A 27,963-nucleotide genomic window follows, 5' to 3' on the forward strand; every position below is an offset into this window, starting at 1 on the left:
GATGCTGGCAAAATTTGCTCCACAAAGCAGAGCTTCCACCTTGTTACTCCATCTTGCGTGAGCTCCATTCCCAAGAGTGTTCCCCTAGCCACATTCCCGGCAGGTTAGCCCATGGGAAGGGTAATGGCAGAAGGATGGGGAAAGGGCAGGAAACAGAGTGTCTGTCCTCTATATGTCTAGATTAGTGAGATTGTATTAGTAAGCATTTTTGTCTCCCTGGCAGTCACAACATATGTGCATAATTGAAATTCTTTTTTTTTTTTTTAGTCATTTACACTTTGCTTTGTAATTCTTAAGGCTTTTTTTTTAGTGTGTGAATGTATCTGTTGCCTGAAATAACTGAATATTTCTATCTAGGTCAACATACACAGAGGAAATGATGACTGACTGACAAGACCTGGGAAATTTGCATATTACAGCTGCACCACAACTTTATTGTTTGTTTCTACTATCAGAATCCTCTCGGCAGTCCCACTTCATCTGTCAAATATTCCATGGGGACAAAGAAGAGTGAAAGCCTATGTAGTCCTTTTGTTGTTAATTATAAAAATCCAATCTTTTCTTCCTGGGAGATCAGCTACTTAAAAAAAAAACCACATCTCCAAAAGAATAGTTAAGGGTTCTAGTCTAAATAAAATATTCTAAGAATTTATTTCTCTCAGCATCTGTTTCTTCATTTTCCAACTCATATTTTTTCATGGCAACAAAATAGCGAATAAAAGTTTCCCCCAGGGCCTGCCTCAGACACTGATCTTCCTCCAGGGCCACAAGAGCATCTTCCAGTTTCAAAGGGATCTCGGAAGATTTGGCCTGATAGAAGTCTGTGCTGCCATCCGGACCGGCCAGGACACCATCACTGCTTTGAAGTCCATCCAAGCCTGCAGCAACGGTCGCCGCCAGCACCAGGTATGGATTTGCAGTCGCTGAGCCCAGTTTATTTTCTATCCGGGTGCCTTTCTCACCATGACACTTGATATTAAAAGCACAGCTGTTATCATTGTATCCCCACGTTGTAGGCACACTATCCTTGAGGTCTTTACTCTCCTTGGAATAACGCTTTCGGCAGCTAACAGCGGGAGCCATCAGGCAGCTGAGGGCAGCAGAGTGCTTCAAGAGCCCTGCCAACCATTTTTTCCCAGTGATCGTGAGCTCTTCAACTCCGGAATTGATGCAGAACATATTTTTCTTCCCCCCGACATCCCAGAGACTGTGAGACAAAATTCCTGAATTGCAGAATCCAGTCTCGATGAAAAAGCTGGCGATGTAATTATATTTCCTCGCAACTTCTTTGACACCTGTTCTGAGGGTGAATGCATTATCAGCCGCATTGATGCCAAATTCGGGCAAAAAACAGATTTCCATCTGACCGGGCCTGGTAGAGGAGGAAAAACTCTCGACATTGGCTCCAGTGTGATACAAGCCATCAACGAGTTCCTGTATGAAAGGCTGGTCATGATTATTTAGCAATGTTGAAGCAGGAAAAGAGATGGTCTTTGAATTGATAATTTCGGGCACAGCAAAAATGCAAAAATCATAGATGAAGGCAGAGAGCAGGGAAAAGCCAGAGTCCTGTAGCTGGCTCAGCTGGCTCTTGGCGATGTACCGTGGGGAAGTCAAAAGAGGCTCCCCAGTCACAGTGAATGTGTCGCATATCACTCTGGCAGTTCTTTCAGCCCACGGCAAGACCCGGAAGGTTGAGAGCTCAGGCATCAGGACGATGTCACTATTAAAACATGTTGCCCTTATGTGATCCACTTCCTCATCCTTAGGATTCGGTATCAGTTCAAGATAACCTCTGGGCATGCAAACGCCATGGATCACTTTTTCCTAAAGAAATTGAAGGACAGAGCAATCAGGTTTTGACACTTGAAAGCAAACGAAAGGGTGGAGTGGAGGGGGGGACACATTGCTAATGAGGGAAAAAGAAGTCTTTAACATATGTTGATTAACACTAGCTTAATATCAAATAAATTTTAAATATTTTATTTTTTAAGATATATTTATTTATTTGAGAGAGAGAGAGAGGCAGAGAGACTCTGGAGGGCAGGGCAGAGGGAGAGGGAGAGAGAGAATCCTCGAGCAGACTCCCTGCTGAGCATGGAGCCCTCACGCAGGCTTGATCCCACAGCCCTGAGATCATGACCTGAGCCAAAATCAAGAGTTGGCGGCTTACCGGACTGAGCCACCCAGGGGCCCCCAAATTTAAAATATTTTAAAATAAACCCCTGAGTTACTGTTATAAACGACTCTTAATATGTTTAGTCTTCAAGGCTTTATATGCTTTGGGGTCTGAAAATAGCAGTCATAAATAAAAGGTACAATGATAAAGAAAATGTCTTTATAGCAAATGACAAAAGTAAAGCCTTGTGAAATTACTTGAAATGATCATAACCTAGTCCTTTTTAAAGTACTTTTTATTTTATGGCATAGTTGCTAGTATCTCAGATAAGGTTTTATTTTAGCTTATTCTATTGTAATCCCTATAGTTAACTGAGAATCCTCAGCCCTTCCCAGAGACCTGACGGTGGTCAGGCCTAGGACACACAGGACAGTCATCCTAACGAGGAGCCTGGTCTGCTGACAGCTGCAATCCTCTCTGCATCCACTTTTACAACCCACTCAGAATGAATACATCATAGCCTCCCAGTCCCAGAAACTTTGCCTGTGAGTGTGGACCTATCTCTCCAAAGCTATAGTTCCAAAACGTGATATCGCCTTCAGGTCAGCCACCCACTGGGTGTCACCAAATCTGACTTCTAGGCCTAAGTCTTTCATTCGCCACTTGTGCAAAGTTAAGCAAATCACTGGACTAAGTGCATCGGCCTCCCAGTTTGTGAAACAAAAGTGTTAGACTAGAAGGTTGCTAAGGCACTTTCTAGTCATAGACCTCTTGGTGTCAGTGGACTTGGTCATTTATTTAACTTTTGCTATATGCCAGACAACAGGGACATGATGAGGTTATCAAGTTGAGCAGATACGTAAAACAGTTTCTAGAAATTGTGTCATAGCAATATAACAAGGCTTTGTGGGTTGCAGTTTACATTAATAGTAGGGGAATTGCTAGCTATAAGGTTTGGTTCCCATGATGTCAGTGTGTATCATGAGGTTAATAAAACACACTAACATTCTGTAAGCCAAATTGTTTCTTCTATTACCTCCAATCCCAAAGAGCATAGCTCCCAAAGAGGGGCTGATGCTAACAGAGACCACACTGGTCCCTCTTCTCCTTTGACTGCAAGCCATTGCCTCCCTCACTTGCCACCATCTATCCATATACTTTCAAATGCCATTTGACTTGGCTGATCCAAATCTGCTTTTGCTGGTAGTAAAGTTCAGAAAGTCAAGCACTCTTCAGTACCCGCTTAATTTTTTTCAATTCCCTCAAGGACCTGTATACACACACACACACACACACACACACACACAGAGGCATTGTGGAATTTTTGAGGACTTTAGTATGAAATCCTTTCATGTGAATTTTTACTATAAGAAATAATGTTATTTCCCTACTTTTCAATTTTTTAGTTTGAAAATCTGTATGTTAGCTCTGTATATTCCTAAAATGAAGGGTAATGTATTTTATTCATGAGACTTCCAAGAGTTCCTGCAATTGAAATTTGTGTTTGTATTCACCTGGTTGTGAACAATAGGGAACAACTTGTTACCATTTCATTCCGCTAGGCCTTCACAAATTTAAAGAATAGGAAAAAGTCACACTTCATTCTTCAGACTATTTAATCTCTATTTTTCTGACCACTCTTTTTTAACACTGTCATTTTCTTTCTTATTTTTTGGACATTCTGAATTCAAATGACTCTTTATTAGTGGTGGGAAATACATAAATGTACATAAACATGTCTTACTCATGACAACAAATGATCTTAAAGTGTGTTTATAAATATAAAGCACTAGGACAACTTCATACTCTAATATAGATCACCAGGGATTCAATAAAAACTCTTGCAAAATAGCTCAAATCTCTATGATAACGGAAATTTGGACCACAGTAAAGGCCACCAAAGAATTAGTTATAAATTCTATTGCAATATATCATGTTTTGATTAGATCAAAGAGAGAAAGAATCCACATTATCTGCATATAATTTAAATGTAAAAAACTAGTCTTTTACTAGAACAGAGACAGTGTAAGTTAGTTGTAAGGTTTAATCAGCTTATGTTTGTAAAGCATTTAGCACAGTGCCAGGCATATGATAAGTTTTCTTTAAAAAGTAGATACCACCATCATCATCAGAGTTTCCCCATTTGGCCTTTTCCAATTGCATAACAGTCTTTTCCTCTATTCTTAGTAGGTGGCTTATTTTTAAAAAATCAATATTGTTTCTTTAGTAAGGAAGAATGCTTAGCTCAAATAAAGAATAAAAAGAAATATAAAAGCTGAACTGGGTGAGCCTAGATGTCTCAGTCGGTGGATCATGCAACTCTTGATCTTGGGGTTGTGGATTTGAGCCACACGTTGGCTGTAGAGATTACTTAAAAATAAAATCTTAAAAAAAAGAAAAAAAAGCTGAGCTGGAGGCTGTAGGTGCAGTAAAAAAGGGAAAAGAAGGAGGAGGAGCGGGGAAGGAGGAGACTGGAACTGGAAGTGAAGAATCACAGCTGGACATCCCAGATCTGCCTCTAATTGCCTGTATAATTTTAAGAAAGCTTTCCTTAACTTTTCCGGGCCTCATTTCACTCATCTATAAATGAATCATATGGATTATATTACCTCCTATATCCCCCTTCACGGTCTAACTATAATTTTTAAATTGACATTTTATTTTCCACAAATAGCAAAAGGTTTAAAAATTACTTTAGAAAGATTGAAATTACTTTTCACTAAGTTATCGGCAAATTTAAATCATGGATTCCATTCTTTGTTTAATGAGTTCCCCACACAGAATTGTATTTATATCAGACACATGTTGTTTATATTGTTTTGCACAGCTGAACTTATTTTTTATGTCCATTTGCAATAAATTTTCCAAAATGAATTAATTTTAAATTACAAATACTCATGATGTAAATACTCACTATTACTTACACCTTCACAAGTTCCAAAATGAATTTAAAGTGTTTTGTTAAAAAATAAATAGATACTATGTGATCATTAAATAAGAATAAAACAATGACTAGGTAATGAAATGAGAAAGTGAATTTGTATTAGCAAACTAAGGCTAAAAATAAATACAGCAATTGAGAGGAAGTATGATAAGTTATATTAAAATTCTTATAATAGACAAACTTTTTCCCGGTGTAAACTCCAGAAGAAAAAAATTGATTCTAATATATTGGACATTGAATGAGATAATGGAAAGTATTTTCAATAGTATTAAAAAAAAAACCAATGCAGACATTTTCTTTTTATGTCAATTATATCAATCCCCAGCAAGTGTAGGGAGCATATTAAATTATATTTTCATAAAAGAATTTCTTTAAGGAACTAAAATAATATTCTAAATATGTAGCTTTTGAGATGCCATTAGTGGAATAAATGATGAGGGTTTGACAAAAACTGAATAGCAAACAGTTTTATATTGAGGTCTCCGGCAAGTGCCTGAAGTGCCAGTTGTGTTTTCTTACTGATTGAAAGAAATTCAGATAAATTAGATTCTCGGCCTGTCCACAGTAAATTTCACATTTTCTTATCAAAATTAACCAACATGTATTCTTGCCTGGATGAAGAGAAAACAATGTCTGTAGGCAGGTCTAAAGGATTTCTTAAGACACAAATTTGGGGGGGGTTGTTTCTTTTTTTTTTTTTCATTATTATTATTAAGTATAGTTGACATACAATGTTATATCAGTTTCAGGTGTACAACATAGTGATTCAACAATTGTACACATTATGCTGTGCTCACCAAGATAAGTGTAGTCACCATCTATCACCATACAATGTTATTGCAATATTATTGACTGTATTCCCTTTGCTGTACTCTTCGTCCGCATGACTTAATTATAACTGGAAGTTTTGTACCTCTTAATTGCCTTCACCTATTTCACCCATCCCTACCCCTTACCCTCTGGAAACTATCAGTTTGTTCTCTGCATTCATGAGTCTGTTTCAGTTTGTTTGTTCATTTGTTTCGTTAGATTACACATGTAAGTGAAATCACATAGTATTTGTCTTTCTCTGTCTGACTTATTTCACTTAACCTAATACCCTCTAGCTCCATCCATGTTGTCACAAATGGCAAGATCTTATCCTTTTTATGTTTGAGACATATTCCATTGTATATGTATACCACATCTTCTTTAGCTATTCATTTATCAATGGACACTTGGTCTGCTTCCATATCTTAGCTTAATGCTGCCATAAACATAGGGGTGCATGTATCTTTCCAAATTGATGTTTTCATTTCTGAAGGGTAAATACCTAGTAATAGAATTACTGGGTGGTATGGTATTTCTACTTTTAATTTTTTGAGGAACCTCCATTCTGTGATTTTCCACAGTGCTTACACCAATTTACATTCCCATCAACAGTACACAAGGGTTCCCTTTTCTCCACATCCTTGCCAACACTTGTTATTTCTTGTCTTTTTGATACCAGCCATTCTGACTGGTGTGAGGTGAGATCTCATTGTCATTTTGATTTGCATTTCCCTGATGATGAGTGAAGTTGAGCATTTTTAAGAAACAAATTTGAACCTGTTGGAATTCTTTTAAAAAGTATTTTTGAAGATGCCCAGTTCTTCCCAACATAAAGCAAATGAGAAAATTACAATTGGATACTAAAGTGATAAAAGGAAGATATACCTTAAAAATAAACTTAGAGGTTGCTTAACTTTGGTACTTTCATATATAATACTAACAGATGTCCCTTCCTTCTAAGAAATGTTTCAATGACACAATAAATCCTTCATTAAAACAAATACATGACATAAACTGAAAAAAATCTCAGAAAGTCTCAAAACATATCCAAAAATACAATATTTCTTGATATCACTATTTTCAAGAACTTAATGATATTTATTAAGTCATCCAACAACAATAGAGTATTTTCTTATCAGAATTAGAACCTGAAATGGATATGCTTTTTATCTAGCAAATTCTTTCTATTTAATCTTTTTTTTTTCATTTTATATTTGCTCTTGGGTCTTCTGTTGCAATTTTCTCATGTCAAACAAAATATAATCTCCATAACTGCAGTAAGAAAGAAAAGATAATTCTATGGAGGGAAATTATTCAAGGCCGAAAGTCTAAAATTACCAGTCTTAATTAGTTTTGTATTTCTGTTGGGTAAAGGAATTGCTATTTGGGCCCTGAAAGTATATGTTCAGCTCCTTACAAAGCAATAATGTGTTTGGGGAGGGACAAGGGAAAAAACAAAATAAATTATTGGTTTTCAGCTTTAATTACTGTATAGATTACAAGAAAATAAGAAAGAGTAGTAAGGACCATTTGCTTGCTCATGGTCATGAAATTACATTCAATCATAACTCTACCTGTAAAACTCACTTGGAAAAACTGCGCAGGGATACTCTTAGATCTGGACACACCATGGAGGTCTGTTGCTTCAAATCGCACAAACTGAAGGTGATTTTTGGACATCTCTTGTTTAATGTGCTTCATTCTAGAGGAGAGATAAGGTGTGGTCGGAATTTGAGTGCCGTCCCTGGTGTTATCTGTAGAATAGAAGATGGCCCTAAGTCATTAGATCATGATGAACTGAAAAACAAACGGAGACTACAGAGTAGTGACTTAGGCATCATGATTGTTAACAAAATCATCATATACTCATGTCATTGACCTACAGTTGGAGATCTTACCTTTCTTACTCTGCTTTTACCATATTCCCAAGAACGTGGTCTCTAAACAGCCTAAGAGATTGTTTAGCGCTTGGGGCTGAGGGTAAGTTAACATTATTTGAATAAGCATAGAGCAATATCATATGTACGTACCTAACGGAAAATGCCTTCGCTTGTGGAAGTTAGGATACGTTTGCATGACTCGATAGCTTAGGCACCATACAAGTCTGTATCCAGAGGACTATCATCAAAAAGCCTGAGCTTCTTGAACTAACTGGTAATACCTAAAAGTTCCAGTATGATTAAAGGCAAAATTATTTGGTTTTTGTTTATCTTCTGCGGATTTGCACTTTTTGTTTTTTGTTTTGTTTGCCAAAAGGGCTTTATAATGGCATCTGAATCTCTGTCAAATTTAAACCCTAATATGGGTATAAATGAGCAAATAAAATTGTTTTTCAAGGATGAGAGTGTAAGAGATGAAAAGTCTAGACTGATGACTCAATTTTTAAAACCAGAAACCTAAATATATATATTTAAGATAGACTGCAAATTCTACAACTTCAGAGCTAGAAGAGAGTTTGGCAATAAATCACCTAATCCAACCGACTTGCTGGCTTGAGTCCTAGAGAGGTACAATGAGGTAGTCCAAATCACTCTCAGTTCATTGCCAAAACTGAAGCTACAAACCAGACCTCTTAACTCCCAGTGGGTGACTCATTACCATAAAATGAATGAATATATCCAAAGCATATAAAAAGGTCAGGCACGTAGTACGTATCACAAATGTTAGCTACCGTCCAAACTTTCAGAAGAGATAGCAGACCATAGAGATTCAACATAAACACTGACACCATCTGCCTCCCTTAGAATCCTGCCTGTGCCTTAGACACTTTCTTACTTCTCGAGCCTGGGCTTTCTCATTGATACAATATTATCCACTTCATAGGCTTGTTGTGATGATTAAGCAAGTTATTTAACAGTTCCTAGCAGACATTAAGCACCATATAAGTGCTTCTTAAACACATAAAGTGAACACAATTACTCTACCCCTGGTAATGGTACCATCATCATGTCTGAATCTGAATACCCATCAATCTGTCACATCACCGATGTTGAGCACCTATAATTTTAAAGTGATACCTGAATATCCTTTTTTGAGATATAATTGGCTTTAAAAATAAGCATGAAGATTGACAGTTTAAAAACACAGATTAAGTAGTTTTTAAGTACATGAAGCATGAGGAAAACAAATTACTGGTTCCACCTATACAGACATATTAGAGATAATGTCCTGTCACTGATACATTTGGCTACTCTGAGACTCCTGAGGCTTTATAACTACCTTCCATTTAACACAAACAATTAAGCTGTAGCAATTAAAATGTTTCATGCTAAATTAGCAGTTGCTGTCTTCTTAACCTATCCTGAAGAATTGGGTGTTCTGCCCAAGTTAAACAATTCTCCTTACAGAAAATAAAATTAATAGCATTTTAAAATATGGAAAATTTCAGACAAGCAGTATTCTAAAAATAATATGGAATTACATACAAGCTATAAATATTTTAAAAACATAAAAAACATAAAAAAAATCAGTAGGCATCTCCTACTAAAGGAGCAAGGTCATGGGCTCGCCAGTAATATGATCACAGACAATCTTATTAGTTCTTTGCCTTATCTGTATCTTCTAATGTTTCTACAACAAATATGCATTCTTTTAAAATAAAAAAAAAATATGCATCCACTCAAGATAGGTTGTTTAGTGACCATGTACTATTTATATGGGACATATCTCTAGGAAGAAGCCAGAAAAAGCCCTGCCCCCATAGAGCTTTTATTTTTGAATGGGAGAACTATAGACAATACATATGCCATCGAATGCAAAGGCAGAATACTTTGCCATGGTTAAAAGTGCTGAAAATAAATAAACATAATCACCTGGAGTATTAATTCTATGAGACTTGATCACAACGTAGACAGGTCTAACCCCTGATTCACTTGAAGATCGCCACGTTGCACTATGGCTGGACAGTAAGTATTAGTTCGCTAGAGCTGCCATAACAAATACCACAGACCAGGTGGCTTACACAGGAATTTATCTTCTTACAGTGCCAGAGGGTAGAAGTCTAAGGTCAAAGTGTCAACAGTGTTGGTCTCTTCTGAGAGCCTCTCTCGTTGGCTTGTAACATGATCTTCCCTCTGTTTGTGTGTTCTAATCTTTTCTTCATACAACAACACGAGTCATGTTGGACTAGGGCCTACCCTATAGACCTCATTTAACATTAATTACTTCTTTTAAAACCCTATCTCCACATACAGCCACCATGTGAGGGATGAGGGGAGAGGACTCCAGCCACCTGTGAATTTGGGGGAGACACAATTCAGCCCATGATAATATATCATCCCATTTCCATTTTCTTCAGAGTCCTCATCACCACCCACCGTATTGTAGAATCACGTGCTTACTTTCTTCCTTCCCCACTCGCATATCAGTTCCAGGAGAAAAGGGGCTCAGCTCTACTTGCAGCTATATCCCCAGGACCCGCAGCCATAGAACCATATCACACACGCTCAATGACTATTCCCTTAATAACGGGGTGTGTGAGTAAATTAATTAATTAATACACCTTGGGTGATTTGACCTTGTCTAATTAACAAGTAGAAATTGGCATCCCATATTGCAGTATCTTAAGCATCATTTTATTCATTTGAAAGTTTAATTCTTTCATCAAATAGGAGAACTCTATCCCATCTAATTTAATTTTCAAAGAATCAACTAATCTTACTGAATCATTGTCTGAATTTCTTTTCTTCAAATAAATCGTACTTGTTAGTTACAATTAAACCTTTTGGTCAGACTTTCCCAGATGCACATGATGAATAGCAGGCAGATAATTGCTAGTTCGGGGACTCATTTGTTTTTCTTACAGTATGGTTCCTCGGAGGTGTTCTCCTTTCCCACCCCCTCAGAGGACTAATAAATTAAATCAATCTGCTTTTACAGAGGAAGTTTTCCTGCTGTGAGTATTTAGGGGAAAAAATAAGAAAACACTAAAAAAAATGAAAAATTAAAATAAAACCTCAAAGCTCTATAGCAACTAGAAGGCCTTGGAGAAATGTTGTCTGTCTGTGACAAGCCATGGTCACTTATAAAAGGCAGATTGAATAGACATTGAGCTTTCAGAAATACCAACTCAAAAAGGGAAAAGTACATTCAAGAGTATATAAAACAAGGGCCACAAACTACAGAAGAGCCAATGTGGCTCTTGTCCCAGTGTTTGGAAACTTTTAAAATAGTCAACACCTACATATCTGAAAATTTTGTACAAAAATCTTGAGTTCAAGCTTCTCTTGAAGACACTAAATTTGGTAACACTGGGTGGTTATTTCTCCATAGCAACCACTGGCTAGAGCTCTGAGGTGGCCTGAAATGGGGCATATATCCTCTAATCCAGGATTGGCAAATGTTTTCTATAAAGGGCCAGATAGTAAATATTTGCAGCTTTGTAAGCCATATGGTATCTGCTGCAACTTCTCAACTGTGCCATTGTAACACAAAAGCAGTCATAGACAATACGTAAACTTTATTTACCAAAAACGGCCAGTGGGCCACAGTTTGTCAAAATCCGTGCTAGTTTCTCTCTCTTTTTTTTTTAAGATTTTATTTATTTATTTGAGAGAGAGCGAGCACATGAGAGGGGGGAGGGTCAGAGGGAGAAGCAGACTCCCCACTGAGCAGGGAGCCCAATGCGGGACTTGATCCAGGGACTCCAGGATCATGACCTGAGCCGAAGGCAGTCGCTTAACCAACTGAGCCACCCAGGCGCCCCTCTGTGCTAGTTTCTCACAAGCCAGCCTCACTGACCGTTTCCTTACACCAGCCCATCTCAGTCATTTGTATTATTTACTTGGCCCCTGTGGCATTTGGACTGATAGTGCCTGACGCTAGGCTGTCGGTGCTCATCTTCATTTCACGGAGAAATTCACGAAGCCAACGCACAGAGAAATTGCAGAGATGAGAGATGCCATGATAGGTAGAACTGCCCACAAAGAAGTTCACATCCTAAATCCTGAAACCTGCAGAATATGTTAAACTGCAGGCCCAAAAGGACTTTGCAAATGCAAGTAAAGCTATAACCTTAAAATAAGGATATTGTCTTGGTTTATCCAGAGTTCTTAAAAGCAGTGAACTTCCTCCAGCTGTAAGCAGAAAAGAGGTGTGGAAGAAGGAGAATTTCGAGAGGTTCCAAACATAAGTATTTGAGGGATTGTCTTGGTCCTGAGACACCAGACCAGAGAGAGGCTTCCAGGAGCTATGGGCCACCCCAGTGGACAGTCAGCAAGGAAACAGACACCTCAATCCTATAACCCCAAGGGACTGGATTTTCCCAACAATCTGAACGCACTCCCTAGAATCTCTGGATAAGAATCCAGATGGCCAAGACCTTAACTTCAACCTTGCAAAATCTGAATCAGAGAAACCGGAGGACACAGCCCAGACTTCTGGCATATAGAACTAAAAGATAACGAACTGTGTTCTTTTAAGTTACTAAGTTTGTAGTAATTCATTATGCTGGCAATAGAAAATGAATATGTATGGAATCCTGACAGCATTCACTTCCAGGCTCTAGTTCTTCCTTAAGCCCTGTGTGTCATAAAGAATTTAACCTTGCCAAAGGAGACCTCTTTACCCTTGGCTCCTGGAGGATAATCTGGAATGTCCTGCATGACAAGAGTGTCTTTGTGGCTTCTGGGGCTTCTGGGCCACATTAGAAAATCTAATAATGTCACTTATCCTGGGAGCTTTGAGTCATGTGGTATCAGCTTGACTCCCAGAGAAGTTGGAGACTAAGGTCAGCCACATGAAGCCCCACTTTGGAGCCCCCCCAAAAATTCTGGACACCAAGTCTCAGGTGAGCTTCCCATGGTTGTCAAAATTCCATGCATATTTTCACATATCATTGCCAAAAGAGTGGTCCTGTCCATGACTCCGCTGGGAGAAGAAAAATGGAAGCTCCATGCTTAGAACTTTCCTGCACTCTCCCCACTGGGTCTCTTCCCTTGGCTGCTTTTCATCTGTATTCTTTCACAGTAATAAACCATAACCTTGAATATAATAGCTCTCAGTGAGTTCTGTGAATCCTTATAGCAAATTATCAAAACTAGGGTTAGTCTTGGGGAATTCCCTAACTTGCAATTGGTGTCAGTAGTGAGGGTAGCCTGGTGGACAGTGGCCTTCTAACTTCACACCCTGCTCTATTTCTACCTTTCCAAACCTTGTTTGTTCAACCCTGTCTTCACAGATTCCCTTATGGAATAAATACCTCATTTTAACTAGTTTGCACTTAACTTGGATCCCAAAGATTTTTAACCAATACTCTGATAGGCCAAAATAGTTATATCACTATTGATAAGCCAGAAACTTAGAATAAGAAAATTCACTTTTAGAAAAGACCAGAAAGATCATATATTGCAACCACTCCATTTTCTAGACGGGCAGCCTAGTGGTTAAAGAAAACTATAAAGTCTTTTATAAATGATAGGTGTATAAATTCTCCTGACTCCCAGACTAACATTCCTCAGTCAATGCCACATTATCTTTAATTCAAATACAAATTTGGGATTGGTGGCTAGAATCATATGTCAGTTTGTTTCAGAGTCCTTACCAGTATGGTTGGAGTTTGTGTTAAATTCACGACAAGGAGCACTGGCTGATGTTTGGAGGGGTGATGGTTTTATCACTGTTGTCTGATTCTCGGAGTCCTTGTCATCTTGTTGCAGATGAGAGTCTGCCGAGCCAGGTCCCACAACTGGTTTGTTCACATCCCCCAACTTGTGGCACACCATTTGGTTTCTGATCCTTTCTTTAATAAATAAAGAAAAAAATGTTAAAACACACTGCCTTTCTTTTCAACTGTCTTTTAACATGATATGGAGAGGAATCTTTGAGAAAATAATTTATTCCCAGGCAATGACATACCAAATGAAGGGCAATGAGAATGGTCTGCCCTGGTTGTGGGCCATAAAGGGGTATGTTGTCTGTAGAAAACTTAAACTCTGATTGCTTTTTACTGTTATCATGCACTGGCCATTCCTACTGCCCCTGCCTTGGAACACCACTGTTCCTGGACTGAGTCTCTTGTTTGATTAACTCCTAGTTCCAGCACTGTTTCAGATCTACTGAGTCTAGTTGGAATTCCAGCAAGTGATATGAAAACTTGTTCCACATCTTTACTGTTGTCTCCCAAATCCTTAGTAATGATCTTTACACTTGATCTCAGAGAAGAAATAGGATTCCCTTCTTACATATATGTTCCTTCTGTTGTGTTCTTTCTTTTTTCCCTCACTACCATCCTAGTTCTGCTCCTTTTCAATTCTGAATATTTTGAATGGTTAATTTTATATATTTACGTTAAACCCTTACATTTGCTATCTTTTGTGTTGCCTATGTAGAAATAAATTTTAGTTCTTTGTTTTTGCTTCTCCCTTAGATGAAAAGAAAAATTTTATAAAAAGGAGAACCAAATAGAGATTGTCACTGACATCATATTCCTGAGGGATCAAAGTAGCTAAGATACCTTTTGAGTTGGACATATCCGTTTCTCCTACTTCAGTTGAGAAAACATGCTGTTTTGTGACTTTCTTTCTTGTTCTTCTTAATTTACTCATCCTGCTGGCTTCAGTCTCATTACCTTCATCTCTCGTATCCTGTAATAATTCATAGACAAAAAGCCAAATAACAGATCTTGCATGCAACTAAATTTGGATGTCAAGAAAGTATGACAACTAGAGAGCTAAGTTTTCAAGGGAATATAAGAGACTTTGATAATGAGGTAAATTTTGTCACTTCCACATGCTCTTGAATAATTCAAAATTAAGAAGCCCAATATTCTGCTTACAGTCAGGATATTCTGTGCTCCTTTTATATGTAGTATGGGAGTGTCATTAAATAAATTAAGATCTTGTCCAACTAGTGAAGATTTCTATCTTTATTTTTTACTCTGGGATATTTTATATTATCCATTCCTAAAAATATTTTACCAAACCCAATTTGGCTTCAACGTCCTCTTTTTATGATTTCCATCTTTTTTAGAATCTCTAACCTTCTGACCAAATCTACAAGTAGCTGAAGAATTCGATTTTATTCTTTTTTCTCACCCTCATCCTTATTGCATCAATATTTACTTTACTTCAAAAATCAGTTGCATTCACAAAATACTGTTTTTTTGTATGTGTAAAACAAGTGTTATACTCAAACAGTTTTATAGCTTGGGAAAATCTAAAAAATATTTTCAAACAAAATAACCTAACTTGTACAATCTAGTTCTAATCCTTGACAGAATTCCTTGATAGACCTGCCGAGGACTATTCCCAGCAAGGAGGTGGGCAGTGAAGCAGGGGCCGAGGGGTGAAGAGCTCAGGCATCTCTGTACCAAGAGTGGGTGGACTCACCCCTGCCATCCCAGGACACAAAAGCTAACACTGAAGAAAAATAAAAATAAAAAAAGCTGACATCGATATTTTTAGGTTTTTTACAAACCCTCATTATAGTTTGAAGGGAGAAGAAAGGGGCAGGGGCAGGGTGAAAAACTATAGTCTAACATTTTGAGCTATTGTCTTTTTGAAGAGCAGATTCTGAAAGGCTCCATATCTTGGAGCAATTCTAAATATGTGTCCAGAGTTGTTGCTGGGAACAGCTGTACCCATTTGTCAATATCAATTCGGTCTCCAAAAGCTAAAAGAAGAAAAAATAATTTAACTTGTATTTATATGTAATTATGACACATTGTTATTATTGTTACTATGTTTAAAAAGATATATTTTGTAAGATAAAATCTTTTTTTTCATTTTAAAATTTCACATCTTAGAAAATTTTGTTCCCTTTTACTCCAGATAATTTTGTATTTGGATGATGTGATACTTATTGTGAGATATAGTAGTTTATTTTTTTCTAGCAGTTTATTATTTTATTTAAATATTTTTCCAATACACTTCCGATAGAATTCTGACAGTGATATACTAGCCTATTGTACATATTCACCATTTCTAAAATTACATTGCCAGAAATACACATTATGTAATTGCATTTTTGATAAGTGTTTTTATAAATACATGACCCTAGCTTTATTAAGAAGTCTTGTTTAGGGGTACCTGGCTGGCGCAGTCAGTTAAGATTCTGAGTCTTGGTTTCGGCTTGGGTCTCATGGGTCCTGAGACCAAGCTCAGCATTGGGCTCAGCGGGGAGTCTGCTTGAAGATTCTCTCCCTCCACCCCTCCCCCTGCTTGCACGCACTCGTGCACTCTCTCTCTCTCTCACATAAATAAATAAATCTTAAAAAAAAAAAAGGATATGTTAAAAAAAAAAAGAAGATAGCAGGAGGGGAAGAATGAAGGGGGGAATCGGAGGGGGAGACTAACCATGAGAGACTATGGACTCTGAAAAAACAAACTGAGGGTTCTAGAGGGGAAGGGGCTGGGGGGATGGGTTAGCCTGGTGGTGGGTATTAAAGAGGATACGTTTTGCATGGAGCACTGGGTATTATACGCAAACAATGAATCATGGAACACTACATCAAAAACTAATGATGTAATGTATGGTGATTAACATAATATAATAATAAAAAAACAAAAAAAAGGAGAAGTCTTGTTTAGAAATGAAATACTTGGTCAGGTATATAAATACAAAAGGAAATTGAACAGACTAACATTTGTGTTCGTTTTACCCATTGGGGATCCCCTCACATACAGATTAAAGGAATCAAATGAGATAGACTTTAAGATTTCTTTCAGCTTTAAACTCTAACCTGCAATTGAATAACAATGTGCTAAAAGTGAGCATTTTGTCAGGCACATTTCTCAGCATAAACCTCAAGGTAATAGAATCTCCATTTTACAAATGAAAAAAGTGAGACCCAGAATAACTTGCCCAAGACCACAATAGTGAATGAGAGATGCAGGTTACAAACAGGTCTTCCAATTTCCAAAATGCCATTCTACTTTTTAAATGCCAGAGATTTGAGTTTAGAGAAAGTTCATTTTAATAACATTCACCTGCTTTCATATAGACCAGATCAAAAGGGAAAGTTTAAGAAAAAACCAAGACAATTCACCTAGTTACTAACCTGAGATTTTCATCAATAAAGGTCCAAGAACTAAGTCATAATATATGCCTCTGACTCCATAATAGATGCTCCAAAGAATTTTTTTTCAAATGAAGAATACATTTAGCTCAGTCCTTTGAATTTTTTTTTTATATACAAGGATGATCAAAGTATAGACATAGCTCTAACAGCTGAACCTAATTTATTGGATCCCTGGCTTACCCTGCCCCCAGTAGAATGTTTTTATTCTCCTAAATCTTTCAATTGTATTTGGTTACAATATGATAATGTTTCAGTAAAAAAGCCAACTAGCTAAGATTCATGAAGCTTGGGTTCTGATTTTGACTTTTCCACTAAGTAGCAAGTTCTTCTGAAGACTTGTTATTTTCATCTGTAAACTCTGCTATAAATATAAATATACCCAGCAAGTATATTCACATTTTACAAGTATTTTCATAACCAGGCAATATTTTATATTTCATTTAATACAACAACATCAAGGGAACATTTATTATTACCTACATTTTGCCAAAGCAGATATAGGTCCACAGGGGTTAAATGATTTGTTCAAGGTCATATGACTGCCAAGGAAGAATGGGAATTATTTGAGGAGCTTCCCACATCATTATAGCCAGACAGTTGAACTGGAGTAAATTTCACTTCTGTTATATAATATTATCTGTATGACTCGTAAAAATGTGTTGACTCAACTTCCTCAATTGTATATTCTTTTTCATTTGCATATTTTTTATAACTCTTCTCTGTATAAGGCTTAAAACCATCTTAAGTCACTACCAGCTTAAACTTCATCCATCCAGACAGTGAGGACTATGGGCAACCTCCTATGGTAAGGCAAAGTCAAAGAAATAAACCAAATAAAACATGGTATCTTTCATAAACAGTCTTATAATTTAGTACAGGCAATCAAATGTTGTTATAGAAGTTTAAGGCTTCCGTGTTGTAAAGAAAGGGACATAGTTTAGGGTCACCCTAGTTCAGAGATAGCAAACTCAAATACCAGACAGATAACAAAGAGACGCAGAGGGCTGGAGAGTAACCACCAGAGCTGAAACCTCTTTCTGGGAAGAAGCCCTCCCCGGCTCCAGCCTATCACTGCCATGACAAAACATGGACCCTGTATTGCCAGTTTTCCAAATTTCCAACGAATGCCAGAAGTCTGGATTTTTGTGTGAAATTTAATGATTTTTTTAATGTTGGCAATTAATTTAAGGTATAAGGTAGGGAATAAAGAAGAAAAGAAAGTTTCTCAACTTCCACACAGCCAGGTCTCAAAAAGACTTGAATGCAGTTCAGAATATGCAGCCTTTTGGGGCACCTGGGTGGCTCAGTCATTAAGTGTCTGCCTTGGGCTCAGGTTATGATCCCGAGGTCCTGGGATCGAGCCCCAAGTCGTCGGGCTCCCTGCTCTGCGGGAAGCCTGCTTCTCACTCTCCCAACTCCCCCTGCTTGTGTTCCCTCTCTCGCTGTGTCTCTGTCAAATAAATAAATAAAAAATCTTTAAAAAAAAAAAAAAAAGAATATGCAGCCTTTCTACAGGCCCCCGCACAAGAACAGCAGCAGTGGCCACGAATCTTTTCCCGAGCACTGGTATCTAATGTGGTACTGAGAGATGATGCTCAAAACATTTAACTCTTATGATAGCTGATAAAAATTAAAAAATGCTTTTGTTTTATCTACTATATGTCACCTCTCTTCTAAATACTTTGCATGTATGAATTCATTTAGTCTCAAAAACAACCCCTTGAGATAAATATATTATCTCTTCATCTGAGATATGAGGACAACTGAGTCAAAAAAGACTAATTAGCTCAAAAATCACATTTCTCATCATTGGTGGAGCTAAGATTTGAACCCAGGCAATTGGCTCAAGAGTTCAAGTACTTAATGCATCTTGAATGAATACCATCAGAATACTCGTGTGTCATTGTTGGGGTGCTGGGAAGCCAGGGCAGGGTTCTAGAGAACCCCTACAGGGCCAGATGTTAACTCTTTAGCTGATGGATCATGGAAAGGTCCAAATGCCCAAGAGGATTAGTAGGATAACTATGGAAGTTAAGAGGGTTGGGACGCGTGGGTGACTCAGTCGTTAATTGTCTGCCATCAGCTCAGGTCATGATTCTAGGGTCCTGGGATCGAGCCCTGCATTGGGCTCCCTGCTCAGCAGGAGGCCTGCTTCACCCTCTCCCACTCCCACTGCTTGTGTTCCCTCTCTCACTGTGTCTCTCTCTGTCAAATAAATAAATAAATAAAAATCTTTAAAAAAAAAAAAAAGGGTTGAGAGGAGCCTTAAGGGACTCTTGTCAGCACATGCTTACCAACTAGTTTAGAAACTTTTCACCATTTATCACGCATTCAATAATATATTTCCAATTTACAAATCTCCTGGTTGCACCATTATGTTGGACAAGCAGTGCCTGATGTATAGTAAGTACTAGAGAACAGATGTTAATCCTGATTATTATTACCTATGCACCATGCATTACTGGGGATCTCTGTTGGGAAGATACCTCATTCTAGGTTACCACATGGGCCCCTCCCTGACTCAAGGGAGATGGCTCTTACTAAGTCAGGCACTAATCCCTTATCTGAACAGCTCTAGATTCTGAACAATAAACTAGGAGAACCTCTCAGAGAGGTTAGGGTATATCAAGCAGTCTGAGGGTTCTCAGAGAGGGTACTGTGACCGATATACTCATGCTCAGACTCTGTGGTACTGCTATTATTAAACAGGCAGAGTATTTTATAAACTGTCTTTAGACAGCCAGGGAAACTAGACCAAGCTTAAAAAGAAGAAGGGACACTTAAGCTGAAGATAGAGGTGAAGTAAACCAGGTTGGAAGAACCACAAGCATAAGTACAGATATGCAATTTCATTTTGATCGCATGGCATAAATATGCAAATCTAATTCATGCTTAATTTAGACAACCCCAAATTCTACTACAACAGGTTGATCCTGACTTGATTTGACATTTCCAACAGAGAAGCTTTTCCTGCTTCAGAAATGTTTCTGCTATCATTCCATTAGATGACTCATTTGCTCATACATGGGACTGGCCTTAAAGAATGTTTCATATCACAAGAATTTTCATTATTCATGTTTTTCTCATCACATTGTTTCTTTTGAAAGTTGTTTTATGGTTTAATATAAGTTTGTCATTTTGCATTTCAACTCAGTGCCTTGATCAAATTAACTAAAAGAGGTTTCACCTAAAGGGATCCTGCCAACCATTAAATTTAGACCCTAATTTGACCTAATAAGTTTCCCTTCAATGCATTAACTGGTGTTATTTAGATTCTAAATATCACTGATTTTATTCATTTGATTTTAATTTTCACTAACAGCTACCTTTTTACTATCGATACTTTAAAAACCTTTGTTTTGACCTCTGTATACTGGCTGTAGTCTGAGGTATAATCATTAATGCATTTCCCAAACACTCTGATTTCATTAATGATAGGGGTGCATGACAAAGAAAGCAAGCCAAAAAAATCTCATCAAGTTTTAACCTCTGTTAGAAATAATGGTAAAAAAGATCAATGATTACCAAATGTAAAAGAATATGAATATGCCTTCAGTTTCCTTAATGTGTGCTCTTCAAAGAAAAAGGGAGGAAAATGTATTCAAAATATTTACAGAAGAGATACGTCAAAGAACACATCACAAACTTACATCGACTAATCTAAAAATATCCATACCTGTTAACTACTAGTTCTACTTCTGGCAATTTGTTCTAAGACTATAATACAAAATATATAAAGTTGTATGCATGTCCAATGCCACCTTTGTTATAACAAAAACTTGAAAGCAGCACACATTGAAGTGGGAAGAGTTAAATACGTTGTGGTAATTCTGTTCAATGAATTCACCATTTAAAAATGAGTGCTTCCATTTCCTATCTGTGTCACCTGGATTACCAGAATGGTTACATGAAACTGTCTTCCCTCCGTTCTCTACTTCTCCCCATCCTCCAGACTACTGCCCATGGTGCTTCTTTAAATCACAATTTTGGTCTTATAATTTCTCTGCTTGGGATACTTCCACAATTTTGCATCACCTTCAGGAAAAATTCATATTAGTATTCTCTGAGACCCTGCAAAGACCGGTCTCACCAATCCCTGCAGACTCCACAGCTAGCCACTTTTATGCACAAACTTTATCTCCATCCATGCAAAACTAGTTTTATCATTCCTCTGACCCACACTGTTTTCTTCTTTCCTGGGCTCTTACCGATTATCTAGTTTGTCCCAGGGAAACAGTTATCTGCTGTTCTGGTCACAGCTCAAAATTAACCCCCTGGACAATTTGCTCTAGCCACTTCATTCAAAGATGGCTAATTTTCTCAAATTCCCAGTGAAAGTAGATCCCTTACTAAATTTTAAATCTGTTTAAAATAACTCATAATTATTGTCTTCTTCATCACAACTGGTAAATGTTTAGCCTCCTCTTAGAGATCTTACTTAGTGCTTTGTAAAATAATTCTCAGTATCATTAACTCTTCATTTGTATACTTTTTTCTCCACACCAAAAGGCAATGATTAGTTTAACCTAAGTATTGTGGTTCCTTAGGTGCCAAGACTATATTTAGATGTCCTTCTAGAATTCAGGATCATTGCAGCTATAAAACAAGGAACTACTTATAGCCCCAATATCCACTTGGGCAATCTGGGGTAGAGATGATGTTGATCTGACTACAGTAACCGCTGTGGGGGAGAAAATGAGCATACTACAGATATATTTGGGAGGTAGATTTGGCAGTTCAGTGACGGACTTGATATAGGAGGTGCAAGAGACAGAGGGTCAAAGGTGCCAGGCAGGTTTCTGACTAGGGAACCCAGAATGAGGAGGAGACCTGAGAGTGGAGTTGCTGGGTTCTGTTCTGAATACATGGAATCTACGATAACTGTATCATCTGAAGGCATCCAGCAAGCATTGGCCCTATGGGTCAGAATCCAAAAGATAAAATGGAAGGAAAAAAGCACAGCCCTGAAAGTGGTGGGAATCATTAAGAGAAAGAGCAGAGACTGAGAAAATAAGAGGACTGAGATAGAACTGAGAAACAACAGTATTGACTAAGTAGACATAGGAATGGAATCCCCAAAAAAGCAGTCAGAGTAAAAATGACCAGAAGGTGAAAGAAAAAGTTGGACAGAGTGGTTTCACTGATAACGAGAAATAAAAGCTGTATTAAAAGAAGGGAGCACCAATAGGCCAACTACTGAAACTATAAACAAGGTTGCTATTAAGACCAGACCATTGTATTTGCGACCCAGGTCCCTCCAGGCATCGGTAAAGCAGGTTCGGTGGGAGGATGTCAGCAGCAGCCAGATTGCTGTGAGTTGAGGAGGAATGAGAGGTGCTTAGTCCAGGGTCTACATAAAATAAGCATGCCAGAAATGTTCTCTACCATTAAAGGGAGACAGTCAGGAGATACAATTCAAAAGTAAGAAGAAGAAGGACATAAACGCAATGACCACTGGGAAAGTGCATAGGGGTCTGACTAAGAAAAGTTTATGTTGCTTTTAGGAAGAACAGACTTACACATATTTAAATGCTTTGTGAAAGGAGTTAATAGAGGTGTTGAAGAGAGAAGAAAAGGGACAAAGCAAGGTCCCTGAAAGGGTAGAAAAGACGGAAACTAGAGTTGAAATGAAGGGATTAACTTTAATATATCCTCCTCCATAAGAGGAAGAGAAGAAGCTAGAATGTTAGAAGGAGGAGAGAAGAGAAAAAGTAAGGAGGAAAGGAAAATTCGGGGGAGGAAAGGACAGAGGGATTTCAGATGACAGAACTGAGCCTCAGGACAATTAAGTTGACCCAGTAGGTGGCAGAATCTGAAAATGAAACTAATTTTAAATCCTTGATCTTTCTTATCTCTTCTGGATAAGAAAGGCAGCCAGTTACGGAGCTTCCAATTTTCTCTGCTAGGTGGGAGATGCTCAGACAGTATACATCTGGAAGACTAAAGCTTTAAGGAGAATGGAAATGGTTTGCCGTCATTCTAGCAGAGAAGGTGAAAAAAAACAACTCAAGGAACAAAAGTGTTCAGTGCCCCACAGAAACTGGAGATTTTTAAGTTATAGTGGCATCAAATCTGCACAGGTAAACTATTTTTCAAGCAGCAAAGCTCTTTCAGAGAAGTGAAAAACACAGGATTGAGGTTTGGTGAGGATACAAACTTAGGAAGACAACAACAAAAATAAGTTGAGGATATTTGCAAGAAAGACTAAAATAATGAGATATGGAATCCAAGACAGATGGAATAGGAAACGAACTCAGGAAAGACTGACAAGGGGAACCTAGTTAAGGGATTGGAGACCCCTAGAAGGTAGCATATTAGATGTATCATTGAGCTGAACATATTGACTAGAATAAAATAGGAATTGAGTAAATATTTTCTAATAAATGAATGACAACCAAAGCCTACCATGTTGAAATATAAGGCCAGAAGGAAATTTTGACTCAGATCTCTCCTTCATGAATGATTCAAAATGAAATATCATTGAATGTCCAATAGGATCTGATGATAACTCAGTAGGTTGATGTAATTAAAACACTTTTCCTAGATAAAATATTACATGGACTCCCTCAGTTTTCTGAAGAAGAGGTAAGAGAAAAAGAAGCACTGCTGGTGACAAGTTGCTCCACAGTGACTCTGTCCCTTTACCCCACTAATTCCACCTTTCTTTCAAGATTTTTTCACTGTATTTATCCTCAAAGCCACACATTATCTTCAAGGTTATAATTACTCCCTTTAAGACATAAACAAAATCTTATTTCCTATGCTTCCTCATAGCATAACTAAAACATGTGATATTTCAAATGAATTTTCTAAACATTAAGGAACAATATAAACTAAAATTAAAAAGAACCAAAACTACAAAATATTTCCTTTCTATTGTCTTAGTAATTAAATATGTTTTCTTCTATTCTGACCTGTTCCCTGTCTTACTCAAGACCAGTCCAAAGTATTCTCCTTTTTAGTTCTCTAGTTCACCAGCCAGATAAATAAGAATCACTTGGAAGCTTATTTGAAAACTTAGAACACTTCTTTATGGCCTAGTAAGTGATTCACTCCTTCAATCAAGCTGTTTCTGCAAAGTCACCTTAGTCTTACACTAAATTAGAGTCCCTGAGATCATTAAGGACACGGACCCAAATGACCACCATTTCCCAACTTAAAGAAAATAAGACACTCTTAGGGAGACATTAACCACAGATCTACTTATCCCTAATACTAGACCTTCATCTGCATATTTATAAAGAATTTTAATCCTTAAACTGTATTGCATTTTAGGAGATTCCATCTGAATACATGGAATTTCCAGAGATTTTTGTTATAATTTACTCTTTATTACAAATGTAATACTCTTCATTGCAAAAATTCGAAGGTCAGAAGCTCATAAAGTAAAATCAAAAACTTAAAAAACAGTAAGAGTCCTCTGTTTCCCTCTAACCTTTAGATTTTTGACAAGCAAATATTTTCAGAAAGAGTTGTTTCTACTGCTCCAAGTAACTCTTATAATGGTTCTTTTTCTAATATAAGTTCTTTAATAATTGTTCCTAGTAATGATTTAACGTGTCAATATTGATTGGGACTAGACATATTTTGAAATATACCAAAAAGAGAAATTGAAGAGAATAGATACAGTACATTCATACCCCTTGTTGACAGGTGACCTACTGGGGCCACCCTCTGTATGAAATTCATTCATTTACTCAACAAGTACTTAGTGAATATCTAAAAGAGGCCAGGCATATAGGTCTGGATGCTCTGTGAGAGATAAAGATGAGCTACTTGTTTTTCCATTGAACATAAATATAGTCCATGATAAAAAGTGGTATGGGTATATCATATGAATGAGGAAAGTACTATGGAACCATCTTCCTGAGGAAACAGCTAAGTCTCTGAAAGTTGCAGTAACTCCTCTGACTTCACACCTAGCAAGTAGCAGAATCCAAATGTGTAGTTGCAAACTCTTCTTTCATTTTTTCATCCTATTTACAAAATTTACAGGCAATAAAACATTGAAAACTAAAAATGTTGCTTAAAAACTAAATATTGAGCAGTTTTATATAAAAGGCAGCAGGAAATTCAAGTGTTTGTTTTTTTTTAACTTCACAATTCAACATAGAGTTCAGTAGCATCCCTATCTTTTGAGGTAAAACTAAGCACAGAAGGTAAACACAGATAAATTTCTTGGAAGTTACAGAGAAGCAGAGTTTTACTTAATATCATGGCTAAAAATGGGATGGGCTATTTGTATATGGGTCAAGCTTCTCATCCTCGAGCACATCTGTGGAAGGGGTAGAAGGATTAGATAGTCAAATGTCAGGAATGACCTAGAGAGTTTCCATTTCTTCCACCACATATGCTCACCACTTTTGCAATAAAATAACCTAGATCCAAGTTAGTAGGTTAGATGGAACCTTGCCCCACCTATTTACCCACCTCTACCCAAGAATTATAGAGGAGCCATCATTATAAAGAGCTTCTATGTGAAAGAAATGTCACAATGTAAATAATGCAAAGATCTCTGGATCTCACTTCCATTCCCAACAAGATGGCAAAATATGCAACAGCAGCAACAAGCCTGAAACAAATCTCACCTCTGGGGGTAAGGCAATGCAAAATCTGCAACAGAACATTGTATATGAGAAAAGTGTGCATAGCCAATAGTTTCAGAGAGGGAAAAAATGCTTTATAAACGTCTAACACCATGTTATTTTCACAATATGAAGCTAAATAACAAACGAAGCTAAAATAATAAAGGATTAAGAATTTGGCCAATTAGGGCGCCTGGGTGGCTCAGTTGGTTAGGCGACTGCCTTCGGCTCAGGTCATGATCCTGGAGTCCCGGGATCAAGTCCCGCATCGGGCTCTCTGCTCGGCGGGGAGTCTGCTTCTCCCTCTGACCCTCCCCCTCTCATGCTCTCTCTCTCTCTCAAATAAATAAAATCTTTAAAAAAAAAAAAAAGAATTTGGCCAATTACCTGAACTTGGTGCTAGCACCGGCTTTCTTTTTTACTAAAAAAGAAATCTCCATATTTTCCCAAGAAATGGAGATTTTGTCTCAAAAATATCAGTGTAAATAGGATCCAAGTAATTTTTGAAGGTTTTGTGATGGGCAGAAATGCAACAGATATGTTTCGAAGGTGAGAGAAGAGTTATGGAAAAATTTAAATATACATATAGTATGTAATACATATTTATGGCAACGATTTCTATAATACAGTGTGAAATAAGATCCAAGAACATTATAAAACTGTCAGTGAAGATATCAGCTAATAGGCTGCTGCAGATAAAAATATTGGGGCTCATCAAAAAGAATATTTTAAATGTGACAGCAGAAGATGTTCCATCTTCAAAAAAAATATGATGTGCTTATGGCTAGAATACTAAATATAGTTCTAGTCACTGTCCGTAGGAAAACATTAATGGGCTAGAAGTGAATCAATATGTGTTTATTTATATAAATGTATACCACATAGAATTGTTATTATTATCATACAGAAAGGCAAATAAAATTCTACTGTGTGAAAGAAGAAGTGCAAAACTCTACAAGGCTATAAAAATGAAAACTTAGGGGAGAGATTACTGGTCATCTACAACATAATAAAGTATATATGATGAATAACTCCTGTTATTCACTATGTTCTGAGCCCTATTCTAAGCACTGAACACATATTAATTCATTTAATCTCTCCACAAAATCTCTTGCAGTCGGTACTATTAACGTCCAAATGAAGCACAAAGAAATCCAATAATTTGTCACATCTCACTCAGATAGTAAGTAGTCGAGCCAAGATTAAAACACGGGCATTCCGGTTTCGAGGAGTATACTCTTAACCACTGCATGTGAAACACAGTCCTAATTTTTAACATTTAGAGAGGCACTTCAAGGGATATAGATTCGAGGTAAATAAAAACAAATATAAAATGAACTAAAAACCTTGAAATCTGAAAACAAAACTGAATTTTAAGAGACCAAACATGTATAAAATATAAAAATAGAATCAGGAAGTCTTTATAGAGTTGCACAGACAAGCATAAAGCAGGGGAAATTTGGGTAAGTTGCAGTAGGGAAATCTCTAGCCTTGAGTCCTACTTCTAGAAAGTCAATCATAACCTCCCACAGAGCTGCACTTAATGACCCAACACACACACAAACACACACGAACACACACACACACAGAGATGATACAGACTACAGAGCAGAATGAACCTCTGGTCTCACCCACATGGGATGCATTCTTCCTGCAATATGGAAGCATCACCCCTTTGTGTCTACCTGTGTAGGTGTTTTCCTTTGTGTCTACCTCACCGATATTGAGGCATAAGCATCATCTACAGGGCAGAGAACAGATCTTCCCCAACTCGCTTGGCAGTATCACCCAGCTCAGGACCACACACAAGGCTTTTGATAAATAGATTTTAATTATTATGATGCTGCCATTTCCCTCAATTTGCAACTTCATACACACATAGGGTCTACTTTTGGGAATAAGAATGTGTTTTTGATCTATTTTCTGTTCACTACTGCTAAGAGTTTGGCTGAATACAGGACTTTATGACATTGTTTTCAATAGAGAATCTCATTAAAATATTCTTTAGGGAAATACCAAATCTAAGATTAGTAACTGTTCATTTTCGCTGAAGATTCTACCGAGGAATTTGTTCCTGTTGGGGAAGTAATCATCCTGGGAGATTTTCTTCACACATACAATCTGCCCTTTTGATTCATCGAGCCTTTGTTCAGCTGCTGTGTTTTTTGCAGTTAACCTCATGCTGCGGCTGCTCACGGCACCAGAGCATCTGGTATGGAACAAAATCATTGTCCTGTTCCAGATATTAGTTAACTGGAAATGGAATGTCACACACCATCTTCCTCCCTCCTCCTATATTCTTTCTCTTCCTGAGAATATGACCCTACACAGGGCAGCACAGGGGCTATTCAATGGAGAGTTGGGTCAAGTGGACACCAAGGCTCACTTTTATTATATCTATTAAATATAATGTTCTATCCCAGTTATCAAGGAATTTTTCCCCAAGAGACAGGGTTTGTCTCTTGCTGTGAAAATTGTGTACTTTAAA

At 37.5% G+C, this 27,963-nt stretch overlaps 1 protein-coding gene across 1 annotated transcript; it reads right to left on the reverse strand.

Moving 5' to 3' along the window:
* Nucleotides 1–542: 542 nt before the first annotated feature.
* Nucleotides 543–27,656, reverse strand: LGSN (lengsin, lens protein with glutamine synthetase domain). Its single transcript, XM_081827580.1, has 6 exons — nt 27,536–27,656; nt 15,451–15,482; nt 14,326–14,503; nt 13,414–13,611; nt 7,461–7,627; nt 543–1,827 (listed from the first exon to the last, which is right to left on the reverse strand). Exons 1-6 carry the CDS (start codon nt 27,654–27,656, stop codon nt 628–630), a joined length of 1,896 nt encoding a protein of 631 aa, XP_081683706.1. The 3' UTR covers nt 543–627.
* Nucleotides 27,657–27,963: the final 307 nt, after the last annotated feature.

Source organism: Leptonychotes weddellii, chromosome 8, assembly GCF_054177405.1.
Source record: "Leptonychotes weddellii isolate Sample4059 chromosome 8, ASM5417740v2, whole genome shotgun sequence".
NCBI classification, from domain to species: domain Eukaryota; kingdom Metazoa; phylum Chordata; class Mammalia; order Carnivora; family Phocidae; genus Leptonychotes; species Leptonychotes weddellii.

Excerpts from the sequence above, each read along its gene's own strand:
- LGSN (XM_081827580.1), bottom strand. The coding sequence starts at position 27,656 with ATGAGGTTAACTGCAAAAAACACAGCAGCTGAACAAAGGCTCGATGAA. Across the intron at positions 15,483-27,535 it reads CAACAGGAACAAATTCCTCG|CTTTTGGAGACCGAATTGAT; the intron begins GTAGAATCTTCA and ends TTCTTCTTTTAG. Across the intron at positions 1,828-7,460 it reads TCCCTGCGCAGTTTTTCCAA|GAAAAAGTGATCCATGGCGT; the intron begins GTGAGTTTTACA and ends CAATTTCTTTAG.